We start from the raw sequence: 13080 nt of genomic DNA, 5'->3' as shown, positions 1-13080 counted from the left end.
ATTTTTGGCTATCTCAGTTTCCCCCTGCCCCCTCGTAGACTTTTGCCCATGCAAAATTTTCGAAATTTATATGGAGTGTAGATTTTGGCCAGACCCCCCCCCCCCCGTCCTCCCTAAGAGTCTACGTAGTTTATGGACGGGCTCCCTATGCCTCGTGTTGCCCTTTATCAATGATCAGTTTTTTCTTCAATCATACCTCTTCATCGTTGAGCACATTCTTGGATCCGCTTATCAGACGAAACACCCAAAGTATAAGATTCTTGTTTCCGTACGAGGCCCAATAGTTGTCCGCGTGTTTTACCTTTAGTTCCAGCCGTATCCACAGGGTCGCATTGTAGATGCGTATACCGTGCGTTGTAGAGGGCAAAGAGTTCAACGACGGGAACACAAAGAACTGATGACCCGGAGCGGCTTCTCCTAGATTTATAGTTTTCAGAAAATGTTTGTACAGTTGTTATAAATAAAGTATAAAGGTTAGTATTTGGTTGGAACATTGGATCATTAGCAGTAGAATCTTGCTGTGGAATTGTTTTATTACTGGCTTCATTCATTTTGGCTACGTGTCATGTTTGGTGATAGATTGAACATAATTATAATTGATTAAATATAATATAGAAATTATTATTAATGCTTATGCTTTTGGATAGGGAAGGTTGCAGGCAGGTGCAGGTGCAGAACGAGTTGAGGTCCACCGATGGAATGTTGATTGAGCCAATAAATCTGAAACAAACGAAGAGAAAAGTCAACGTATGTCAGTAGGATTATGATTCTTATAATAAACAGGGTCACCTGCAGTCAATTTAATAAAAGGATCACGTACAGAATTGTCTGTACTACCCCTACTGTTAGTTTCTTCATGCTTCGGTATAGTTAGATGTGTTTTATAGTGTGATTTTGGGTTAATCAAGTCTAAATCTGTTTTTGGTTTGAAGCTGTAGACTCGTTCTGAAGGAAAATCACCACTGTCAAGGCAAGTGTTTCTGTAGTTAATCAGGAAATTGTAAACTTTATCCTCCGTTTCCAAGGCTTGCATTTGTGGGTCATGTAGATATTTTTTAAATACTTCTTTAACCAACCTTACCATCTTTTCTGCTTCTCCATTGCTTTGTGGGTTATACGGAGAGCTCTTCAGGACCTTAATACCTTGGTTTTCCAGAAAATTAACAAATGGAAACGAATTGAAAAAAAGGTCCTCCTCCGTCTGTGACAACAACATCTGGGAATCCGAATCTTGCAAACAAAGCTGTGAAGTTTCTTATAACTTTTTTACTCTCTGTCCCATGTGGCATATATTCTAACTCCAGCCATTTGGTGTTGCTGTCAACTATTATTAAAAACACTTTTTGTTGAAAATAGAAAAAGTCAGCATGCAGACGACTGAAAGGTCGTGTAGTCGGAATCCATTTGTTGGAGGTCTCTGACTTCTGAGCAATGTGCATTTCATTGCAAGTTCGGCACGATCTCACGTATCTCTCTATGTCTTTATTCAAACCGAACTAGTACACACTTCTCCGCGCTAGTTGCTTCATTTTTTGTATTCCTGTGTGGTTCTTGTGCAACATTTTAAGAGTCATCTGCTGCATTGTCCGCGGAATGATAATTCTGTCTTCAAACAAAAGGCAACCGTCAACGATTTCTAAGTCTTGATAGTGTGTATGAACATCTTTGAATTCTGGCTCTGGTTTTTCTGGCCACCCACAAAGTATAAACGATTGAACTTGCTGGAGAAAATTGTCTTTTGTTGTTTCACCAGCTATTTGTTGATAGTTAACTGGAAAGTCGGATGAAAAATTTAAGCTTTTTATATATTCTCTCTGCAAGGATTTTGGAATCTCTGTTGGTACACTGAAATAATTCTAAGAGCCTATTTCATCAGACGCTACACATACATTTTACCCCTAGTCTGACACGTTCACTTCAAATGAATCGTTATACGCATCATATTATAAACAGTTCCGATTGAAAAACCTTCTAATGAAACTAAATGACACTTGCGCATATCGGAGTTATATGCACATAACACAATCGATACATCAGCTGTGCATATAACTTTGACCGGGTGGAAAAGCAACATTGGCAGATAAAGTGGAACACGTTTTGCAGAATTCCGCAATTCCAGTATCTGAGCTTCGTGGTCGTGCGGCTAGCGGCGTCGGTCATTTAGGCGTTGTGAGTTCGATTCCCGCTTCAGCCGAGGAAACTTTTTTTCAAAATGTGAAGGATATTATTGGAGTTGCATATACATGGCGCACCCAGCCCGCTTGATAGAAGCAAAATGCATGTCATATAACAGTATCATGGCGACCTGAGAGTCATACCACATGCGTCGCATATAACTCTCACTTCCCATTTTCGACCTTAGATTAGATTCATATGATATTCCAATAGTGCAGTAATATATGATTGGCATTGTTGGGGACAGAGATTACCTTTCGGAGATCTTTTTAGCAGACTCACCAATGTTCCCGGTAGAATCAGCTCAAAGCTGTAAATTTATTGTTTAAGAATAGATGCCTAATGTAAAAACAATTCGTACTCACAATTGGTCTCCTTACTAGGCAATTCGAATCCTGTATATCGGTACAAATTAGGGCTCATATAGGGTAATATAGAATGATCTGTAACTCTAATAGGAAATTAAGTTAGAATTTGGCAATTAAATAATATAATTCTTAATTCACTTTTCAATTCTGCGTATACAATTCAGCATCCAAACAATGATTTGCAAATTCTAACTATCACGGTCTCTGACAAATCATAGCGATCGACTCACACATTCGTACCTAAACGCCAAAGCTTCCGGGGGGCGCTCCGATGGACGAAGCTGTCGCAACATCCTCCCCCTCGTGTCGTGCGGACACTGGTTCGACGACACCATATCCGCTGCGTTCACGAAGCCCCTCGCTATCTTCATCACCATGACCATCCTGTTGCACATCCTTGGGATCTTTGACATCCAAAACGGCCAGCTTGCAAACTGCTCTTCTCTTCAACACCCCTGTAGAGGTATTCACGTCCACCAGACGTACTGCTCCATCCTTCCCGGGATAGGTTCGGCTCACCCGTCCACGTATCCATTGGTTCCGCATCTTCCCGTCGACTATAACAACCAACGCTCCTTCCTTGATAGGCGTCACGTGATTGAACCATTTAGATCGGCGAGATATTACTGGCAAATACTCGGAGATCCAGCGACTCCAGAAAGCGTCCAACTTCTGTTGAATGAGGTCCCAACTGTTCTTCAATGCTTTTCGTTCACACGCTGGTGCTTTGATCGGTTGCCGCACTCCAGTAGAGCTAAGCATCAGAAAATGGTTAGGAGTCAACGACTCCTGCTCCTCGCTGTCAACAGGCAAAAAGGTTAAAGGGCGCGAGTTGACCATATGCTCCGCTTCTGCCAACAGTGTCATGAAAGACTCGTCGTCCAATTTCCTTGATTCCAATAGGGTTCCCAGTGCGGTCTTCACGGATCGGACCATGCGCTCCCAGCATCCGCCCATGTGTGGAGCTGAGGGAGGGTTGAATCGCCACTGGGTATTGGTATCCGTGAATGTGCTGCTCAAGCTAACGTTGATGTTCCGCAACTCATCTTCCAACTCTCTACTCGCGCCGATGAAATTCGTCCCGTTATCCGTATAGACTTCTTGTGGTGCTCCTCTGCGAGCGATGAACCGCCTAACTGCTTTCTTACAAGAATCGGTAGAAAGCGAATGCACTACCTCCATATGTATAGCCCGTACGGTTAGGCATGTGAATATCGCTACCCACCGTTTAACTGTACTACGACCGATCTTCACTAGGTAGGGCCCGAAGTAGTCTATGCCCACAAATGTGAAGGGTCTAACGAATGGTGTAACGCGGGACCGAGGCAGTTGACTCATCTTCGGGACTGCAGGGACGGCTTTGTAAACGCGGCACTACTGGCAATGTTTCGCAACTGATCGGACGCATGATCTTAGCTTCGGGACGAAAAACTTCTGACGCACTTCGTTCACGACCGTTTCATTGTTGGCGTGACGAAACTTTCGGTGATACCAGTCCAGTAGCAAGTCCGTAATCGGGTGTCCTTTAGGTAGAACTACTGGGTACTTGGTGTCGTAGTGTACGTAATCTGCGGCTGCGATTCTACCATCATCAACACGGATCAATCCATGCTCATCCAACACAGGAGGAAGATTGGTCAACGAACTACTTCGACCTAACGATTGTTGGTTTTCAGGTGTTGACTGCTTGTTGTGTGTCAGTATAGCGACCTCATCCGGGTAACCATCTGATTGAGCGAGCCGCCAGAGACACCTTTCCGCATTCCGCAAATCTTCACCGCTGATACTCAATGCACCTTCGGAAGGCCTTCTTCCAATTCGTTGTAGAAGCCTATTACAAAACCGATAGACATACGCCATGCTCCGTAACAGCCTTTCGTATTTCGAGAATCGTGAAATATCAATCATGGGAACTGACAGGAAGTGACTGCACACGTAAGCTGGTCTTAATTCCTCTGGCGTTTCTTCAATCATCACGAACTTGTCCTTTGGCCAACTACTCTTCTCTTCGTACAGAAAGGCGGGCCCTCGCATCCATCGGCTGTCGGAGTTACAATTCGGTCCTTTTCCCCACTTGGTGGCTTCATCTGCAACATTGATCTTCGTTCCCAACCATCGCCACTCTTCAGTTTTCGATAAGCTCAAAATCTCATTCACCCGAAACGCAACGTACTGCCGGTATCGACGGGTGTCAGACCTGATCCATGAGACGACAGTGCTGGAATCACTCCAAAAGTAGGTGCGTGTTACCTTTATGGAATGACCATCCTCGATGGTCTTATGCAGACGTGCTCCAATTACGGCTGCCTGCAATTCCAGTCGTGGGACGGAAACTAGTTGGAGTGGAGCCACCTTCGTTTTAGAGGCAACTAACGCACATCGTATCTGCCCTCGATCTCGAACACGGAAGTAAGCTGCGGACGAGTATGCTTGTGCACTCCCATCCACGAATACGTGAAGCTCCAGGGTATCGAAACAGGTAGGATCGTAACCCCGAAAGTAACTTCGAGGGATGCGAACGTTGTTCAACTCCTTCAGCATCTGCAGCCAAAGCTTCCAGCGCGTGAACAGATCTTCCGAAATCTGCTCATCCCAATCCATTTTAGCTCTCCACACGTCTTGCAGCAGTATTTTTCCTTGGATCACTAGTGAGCCCACTAGCCCCAAGGGGTCGTAAATCTTCATAACAAAGCTCAGCATCGTACGTTTAGTCGGCGCAACCTCACTTTCCAGGTCTCCTTGAAGATTAATCGTGAAGCAGAACACATCGTCACCTGGAATCCACGATATTCCAAGCACACGCTCGAAAGCGCTCTGACTGTTCATCGAAAGACTTTTCACTGCGGCCGGGTTAGCTTCTCCGATTGCTTCCAGAACCGATGTCCGATTAGATACCCAATTGCGTATGCGGAAGCCCGCTTTGCCGTGGACTTCAGCAACTTCTAACGCTAGATCTACGGCTTCCTCTTCAGTGTCGACGCTATCAAGATAGTCGTCGACGTAGTGCTTGTTTTTGATCGCCGAAGCTGCTGTTGGGTACTGAGCCTCATGCTCCGTCGCGTTGAGATTCTTCACGTACTGTGATTGGGCCGGGGAACACGTCGCTCCGAAGATAGCAACATCGGACGCCATCGTCACCATAGGTTCGTTCGAGTGATTGCGGTAAACGAACAATAGCGCGCTCCTGTCCTCCTTTCGGATTCCAACTTGCAGAAACATTTCTTGTATGTCGCCGGAAAAGGCAACTTCTCGCTCACGGAACTTGAACGTAACAGATAGCTGCGGAGTTAAAAGATCGGGTCCTTTCAGCAGCATCGAATTCAGCGATGATCCGCCAACTTTTGCCGCCGCGTCCCAAATGACGCGTACCTTCCCGGGTTTGTTTGGGTTTAACACGACGCCTAATGGAAGATACCAAACACGTCTGGGGTCGAAACTTGCCATTTCTTCATCAGTAACTCGGTGAATATAGCCCTTGGACTCGTAGTCTGCCACTTGCTGCCTCACACTGTCGTACAACTGCGGATTTTTCTCCAGACGTCTCTCCAAGCATTTCAACCGACGCTCAGCCATTGGTCTACTATCCGGGAACTCGACGACATCTTGCTTCCAAAGTAATCCGGTTTCGAACTTTCCGCTACCCGTTCTAACTGTTGTTTCTTGTAGGATTTGGCGTGCTCGTTGATCCTCGTTGCCCTCCAAGTTGGGTGCTACGGCAACTCCAAGGCTTTCCACGGAGAAAAATTCCCGTACGTAATCATGCAGGTCACGATCGGACGTTTCCGTGCAAATGTGCATCTGACGGTGCTGGAACTGTTCTTCTCCCCCTCGTACACGGCCGCAGATGACCCATCCTACTCGCGTCCTTGCAGCGATCGGTTCTCCCTCTGTTCCTTCCCGAATCTTCGTTGTTGTTAGTAGGTGCGAATTGCTTAATCCAATCAACAATCCAGGAACGGCCTTGCGGAAACTCTTCACGGGAAGATGACGCAGATGCTTGAACTCCTCCGTCAGCTGTTCAAAGTTCAACGATTGCTCAGGCAGACCTAGGTTTTCAACGGTGTATACTTCCGACAAGTTGAAGCGCCTTTGACTTCCGGGCTCCGAAATACTGAAGGTTTCCAGTGCCGTTGTCGCAATCTGCTTATTTATTCCACTTGTCCAATGGATGCACAAGGAATGCGGCTTCCCATTCATCCCCAACTCATTCGCAATGGTCTGCTCTAGAAGGGTTGCCGAGGAACCGTCGTCCAAGAATTCGTACGTGTTCACGACGCCATTCCGTCCATACAACGTCACTGGTAGGATTTTGAACAACGTTGGTGACACGGGCTGACGATGAATAGTAACAGTAGCGTCGGTGGAGTTCACCACCTGCCTCTTGGATGGCTCATAGTGAAGTAAGCGATGGTGACGTTTCTGACAACTGTTGATCCCGCAAACCTCGCCTTCGCATGGCCAGCGAGTATGCGACACTAGGCATCTCCTACACAGTTTATTGTCTTTGACAAAGTTCCACCGTCCATCTACTGAAAGTTTCTTGAAGGCTGTGCATTCCGCAGTGGTGTGTCCATCAGCGCTACATAATGGACAACACTTGCTTCCTTCGGCGACCTTTCCTCTAGAATCCTGGGCATGTTCTCGTCGATTGCCAGCTACTGATTTGTAGGATGGTTTCGATTCCTTGCGCTCGTACGTAGCATGAGCATTCACAAACGCTTTATCCTTTATCTTCACCTTTTCTTCCTGCGTAGACTTTGCCGGAGTGCAGAAGTTTGTAACTCCACTGGTAGCGGTTGTGACCTTCCTCATATATTCGCTAAACCCGTTCAGGTCAACCAGTGGTAGAGTTTCCTGATGAAGCGCCCAGCTGAATTTGATATTTGCCTGAAGCTTGTCCACGAGCTCTTGCAGGAGGATAGGGTTGGAAAGATGGTTCTCCATTCCCACCGCCTTTAGGTGTCCACACAGGTTCTGCACAGCCAAACCGAACTGAATTAACGTCTCCAGTCTCTCTGCTTTCGGTGCGGGTGTACTCCGAACTTTCGCTACTAGATTGTGGACTATCTGCTCAGGTCTTCCATATAATGTCTGGAGGGTTGATATGACCTGCGGCACGGTAGATGGATGGAGGAGAAAACTACTGACAGCTTCCTTCGCAGCTCCTTTTAGTGATCTTTGCAAACGCAGCAAGTTTTCTGAAGATGAATAGCCACACGCCTCGGTAGAATGGTTGTAGCTACTGATAAAAAGCGGCCATTCTATGGGGTCACCACCAAATACTGGCAACTCTCGTGATATCACCTGCCTTGCTGCCATCTGATGAGGTGTAGGCCCCTGCGTCACCGGTTGAGGGTAGGCCGACCCGAAAAGGTTGAAACCAGCTGGATCGTTTACATTAAAGCCTGACTGTCTTACTGTATCGCCAATAGGAGGCCCTAACTGGGAAGTTACAAATGGTGTATAGGGGGGCCCTACTCTCCTGTACTGATTAGCGACACTTGGACAAGGTGTCAGTCGACTCGGATCACCATCGTGTATTTGGCTTGTGTCGTTTTGCTCGATTTGAGAACTACTTACCGGAGCTACCGGTGGGTTTGTACTCACTAGGGGGACTTGCTGATGAACTATCTCTGGAGGTGTTCCGAACTCTGCCGCGACTGGTGCCTTCCCGCTATGCAGACGCAGTAACTCCAGCTGCTCAGTCAGTTGCTGTTCCTTCGCCAGAAATGATTGTTTCTCCTCATCTCGCTTGGCCTTTTCCTGTGTGTACTGCTGTTCGTAGAGCTTCAGTCGGTTGACTAAATCCATTTCACGACTTCGCCGCACATCGTTCTCCCTTCGGTGTTGTCTCTCTATGTCCTGCTGCTTCTGCAACAGTACTTCAATTTCTTGCATTCGCAGCCTGTCCTGCTCCCGTTGTTCCTCGGAACGCTTCAACAGATCAGCCAACTCCTGTTCGCGCTGATATCGATAATCGTCTGCCTCTTCTTGGCGCTGCTGTCCGCGAGCATGCTGTCTCCGCATTTCGCTTGTTTCGCGTTGCCACACTGCGTAGGGTAATGACGGTCCCACTATCTTCTTCACGATCCTCGGACACGCATCTGTTTTTCCCAAATTCGGAACTAGCGAGCATGTAGGGTTCGCTTCTTCGAGGAGACGAATATACGGTTGAATGTTCACTAACGGTAAATTCGGGACACTTTCCGGCCGTTCTACATTTTGTTGCTGACCTCGCTGTTGGAAATCATCTTCGGCACCAGGACTCTCACCAATCGAAATGCTGTCGGTGGTACGCGGAACTGACTCCACTTCCGTTTTTCCAGCTTGACCCCGCTGAAGACCAACCTCCGCCACTCTGCTCATTTCCATAGGAGTTGACGAACCAACAGGCCCTGCAGGTCCACTCGCTGGGACCTGTTGAAGAATTGATTGGTTTGACCCGACGGTGGGTAAATCGGACATTTGGTTGTTGAACCAAGCTTCCACTTTCTGCCTACTGCTTGCTTGACTTCGGCTGCTGCGGCTACTCCGTATACTAAACACCTCTTCGTCCTGCTGGCGAAGCAGCTCATGCTTCCGAGCCAAGAACTCCTTCTTGCGTTCCAACTTTTCGTCAATTGCCTTTTCGACAAGCAACCTCTCTTCTTCCAAACGTTGTAGTTCCCGAGCAATCTGAGCTCTTTTTGAACTGGCAGCACTCGAACGACCGGTACGCGAGCTGGCGGGAGGAGGTGGATCCTTTGCTTTGCATTTTCCGCAAACGAAATCGCTAGATTGTGCCGTAACTGTATCCACTTTCGCACACGAGAAATGGTACCAATGCTTGCAATTTCCGCATCGTACCATGTACAACTCAGCGCTGTTGGGTCTCCTACATTCGACACAATCGTTATCATCGCCGTGTTCAACGTCTATCACCGAGGGCTCAAAAACTTCTGCAATCGGTTCCGGAATTTCGAGATGTGTACCGTCGCCGCGGGTCGGTTGAGAACGACTGGCGGCCGCTCGTGATTTCGATCGTGTCTGACGAACAAATGATCCCTGCATACCGATGCCTCAATTCTTTGAGATTGTTGGGGACAGAGATTACCTTTCGGAGATCTTTTTAGCAGACTCACCAATGTTCCCGGTAGAATCAGCTCAAAGCTGTAAATTTATTGTTTAAGAATAGATGCCTAATGTAAAAACAATTCGTACTCACAATTGGTCTCCTTACTAGGCAATTCGAATCCTGTATATCGGTACAAATTAGGGCTCATATAGGGTAATATAGAATGATCTGTAACTCTAATAGGAAATTAAGTTAGAATTTGGCAATTAAATAATATAATTCTTAATTCACTTTTCAATTCTGCGTATACAATTCAGCATCCAAACCAGGGTTCCTGATTTCCACTTTTCATCTTCTTCCACACTCGAATACAGTCAGCAGCGAACGGTTGTCGCTTTAGTTTGTGTGTTTGCTTGTCACCGACGACAGCAAACACCGGCGAACGGTGGGAAGCCATACATGGAATTTAATCATTCGTCCACATTCGCATCACAAGCGATGGAGAGGTGATGCTATTCGTGAGTGATATTGCGCGTACGAATATTTGAAGTTTTCAAAAAATGTTTATTATTTTCTTTGCTAATCTAGCATTTCAACAACAATACACTAAAAACGTATGCATTACATGCAGAAATTTTCTTCTAGTTATGATAATAGCCGCTTCGACCGCTCACCAGCATTCGTCACCATTCGCTAGTCATTCATTCGCTTGCGATCCAAACTGCGACGATCGGCCACGAATATCCATGTCAACCAGCTTGCGCATCGCTTCCCACTGGTGATGGGGTTGCGTGTTTGATCACGACTACCCGTTTGCTGCATCTTTCTCGATTCGCTTCAGCAAAGAGGAGTGAATATGAATGGAGTGAGGCGAATTTACCGATCCTTGATCCAAACAATGATTTGCAAATTCTAACTATCACGGTCTCTGACAAATCATAGCGATCGACTCACACATTCGTACCTAAACGCCAAAGCTTCCGGGGGGCGCTCCGATGGACGAAGCTGTCGCAACAGGCATATAACAGTGATCGGAAGAGTTGGCTCAGTGTAGAGGGAAACGAGAACAAAAATCTGCGTTTCCCATCTTGCTAGAAGGACGATACTTGATATCGAAGTCATATATTGAAAGTTCCATCACATATCGTTGTAGTCTAGTTACATACATAAAATTTCGCCCTTCTTTCCCAAAGATACCAATAAGTGGTTTATGATCGGTGTACAAGGTAAATTTTTGTCCATACAGAAATTTGTGGAATTTCTTAATTGTACTTACTACCGCCAAAGCCTCCAGATGCAAAATTGGATACTTTCGTTGCGCGTCAGTTAAGGAAAAGGACGCAAAAGAAATAGGCTTCTCTACGCCATCCACCTCATGGGCAATGACCCCACCAAGTCCATAACTGGAAGCATCGGAAACTACCACCACTGGTTTCTTTGGATCGAAAAGTTCCAAAAGATTTGACTTCAACAGATATGCCTTGCAATTGTCAAAGGTTTTCTGACATTCACGAGACCAAATAAAATGAGCGTCCTTCTTTAGTAAATTGTGAAGACATCTCAAACGAGATGAAAGGTGAGGAATGAACTTCCCGTAGAAGTTCAATAATCCTAGAAAAGCTTTCAATTCGGAAACATTTTGTGGCGCTTTCGCCGCACGAATAGTTTCTACTTTCTCGGCATAAGTCCTTTTTCAGAAACTACATGACCCAAATAAGGCAAAGAGTCTACAAAAAAATTACATTTGTTTAGATTTACCTTAATGTTTGCTTTAGAAAGTCTCTCTAGAACTAGGTAAAGATTCCTTTTACAATCCTCAAAATCAACTCCAGCAATAAGAACGTAGTCTTGAAAACAAATAACTAAAGCAGGGTGTCGACTACCTGGAAAAACCTGGAAAGTCAGGGAATGTCAGGGAATTTATTTTTGGACCTGGAAAATCAGGGAAAGTCAGGGAATTTTGTTGATGGGCAGGGACATTTTTTCACGATAATCATAAAACGATGTTTTCGAGTTATACAACATGTTATGGAATTTGAAAAACTTGCTAAATTGTTTCTTCGAACTGTAACGTCCATGATTCTGATTTACGATCAAATCAATATATTAACTTCATCACAAGCTTCATCCTCGTTTCCGACTCGGAGTGTGTCTTTGAAGGCAAAATCAAATGCCGCTTTTTTCATTCGGATCGGCCGCGAGCGCGTCCTCGTCGTCGTTGTCTATTTCACAGTGCTCATCTTCGTACGGGGCGGTCTAGTTATTGCCTATAAAAACAGAATGCCGCGTAGGTGGATTGGGTGTCGCAGTCTTGTTCGGTATTGTGTTACGCCCTGGATAAACGAGAAAGAAACTTTTCGCGCAGAGTATCGTTCGTGCGTTCGAGTGTTTTCGTTGCGAGTGTGCTACCCTATCCGCCGGTCGAAATCACTTGCCAAAGTGCATCCAGATCATAAAATCTTTTCCCATATCATTCCAAACTCCGTGATACTCGTGGAAGTGCAGAGGTATATTCGGCTTCTCTGGCCGTCCTTTTGCATTACTGTCGCGTCGACCCGAATCGTACACTCTGTTCTATTTGGGCCGGATGGGCGGTGATGCGGTTGGGGGGCCAAGCGAGTATCACAACAGCAGTTCCTCCCCGTTCCCTAAATTGACCTGCATTCGGACGTGGCCGGCGCCGGTATTGCTTAATATGTCAGATCACCAGAAGTTACACATTGATGATAAATATTAATCCCAAATATTATCTGTTGGTTCTCTGTGTAAATTCAGCTGATCTAGCAATAACGGAGTAGCATCTACGGGCGGTCAATCAAGCTCAAGCTCAAGCTCAAGCTCAAGGAATTTCCCCGAAATAAGTTATTGAGTAAATGTTTCATTCAAATTCAAACAAATTCGAAAACCTACAATGCAATATCAACTTCCAAGAAAATTGACCAACATGAATCATTCAAATTTCGGTCAGCCAAAGGCTCAATGAGATGAGTCTCACGAGACGTCTCATGAGGCACATACACTGGATATTTGATGTGCGTACTACGATCTCATAATCTCATAAAACCTGTGAAACACATTTCAAACCTGCTCATGCCACACTATCTCATTGATGTATACATGAGCAAACAGACACCTGTAGTTCGATTTGAATAGGAAGTTTGTTGTGATTCTTATACAGATTCGACCTATTCAAACCGAACGCCAGAATCTTTCCAGCGTGCGCGTCAAAATAACCGAAAACTATTTGTCGAACAGAACATTTGGTAGCGTGGTCTGTTACCCACTAATAAACAACAAATCTACTCTATCTCTGCAGAACAATTTCATATACAAAAGTGGCCAATAATGATTTAAGTAAAACACCAAGCGTCTCCATGATTAAACGCCTTGAAGTTTACTGCCCATGATCGCATACTTGTCCCATATTAATTGAAAGCCAGCAAATATGGGACTGATATGCGATCATATGCAGTTTATGATATA

General features: G+C 45.6%; 2 protein-coding genes across 3 annotated transcripts in view; both read right to left on the bottom strand.

Annotated features, from left to right (window-relative positions):
- LOC109431480 (inhibin beta chain-like) overlaps window positions 1-13080 on the bottom strand; it is a 51332-nt gene that overhangs the window by 894 nt on the left and 37358 nt on the right. For both annotated transcript variants that reach the window (XM_062845736.1, XM_062845735.1), the window contains exons 2-3: window positions 539-720; window positions 197-417 (exon numbers count right to left, since the gene is read on the bottom strand). In XM_062845736.1, the coding sequence (XP_062701720.1) occupies window positions 197-417; window positions 539-551 (234 nt within the window). In that variant the 5' untranslated portion in view covers window positions 552-720. The remainder of the gene's footprint in view (window positions 1-196; window positions 418-538; window positions 721-13080) is intronic.
- On the bottom strand, window positions 2784-3881 carry LOC134289735 (uncharacterized). The gene has a single exon (XM_062856156.1). It carries the CDS (start codon window positions 3879-3881, stop codon window positions 2784-2786), a length of 1098 nt encoding a protein of 365 aa, XP_062712140.1.

The sequence above is a fragment of the Aedes albopictus genome, chromosome 1 (genome assembly GCF_035046485.1).
Source record: "Aedes albopictus strain Foshan chromosome 1, AalbF5, whole genome shotgun sequence".
Lineage (NCBI taxonomy): Eukaryota > Metazoa > Arthropoda > Insecta > Diptera > Culicidae > Aedes > Aedes albopictus.
The sequence above is the reverse complement of the archived record's forward strand: the minus strand, read 5'-3'. Positions and strand labels throughout refer to the sequence as shown.

Excerpts from the sequence above, each read along its gene's own strand:
- LOC134289735 (XM_062856156.1), bottom strand. The coding sequence starts at position 3,881 with ATGAGTCAACTGCCTCGGTCCCGCGTTACACCATTCGTTAGACCCTTC.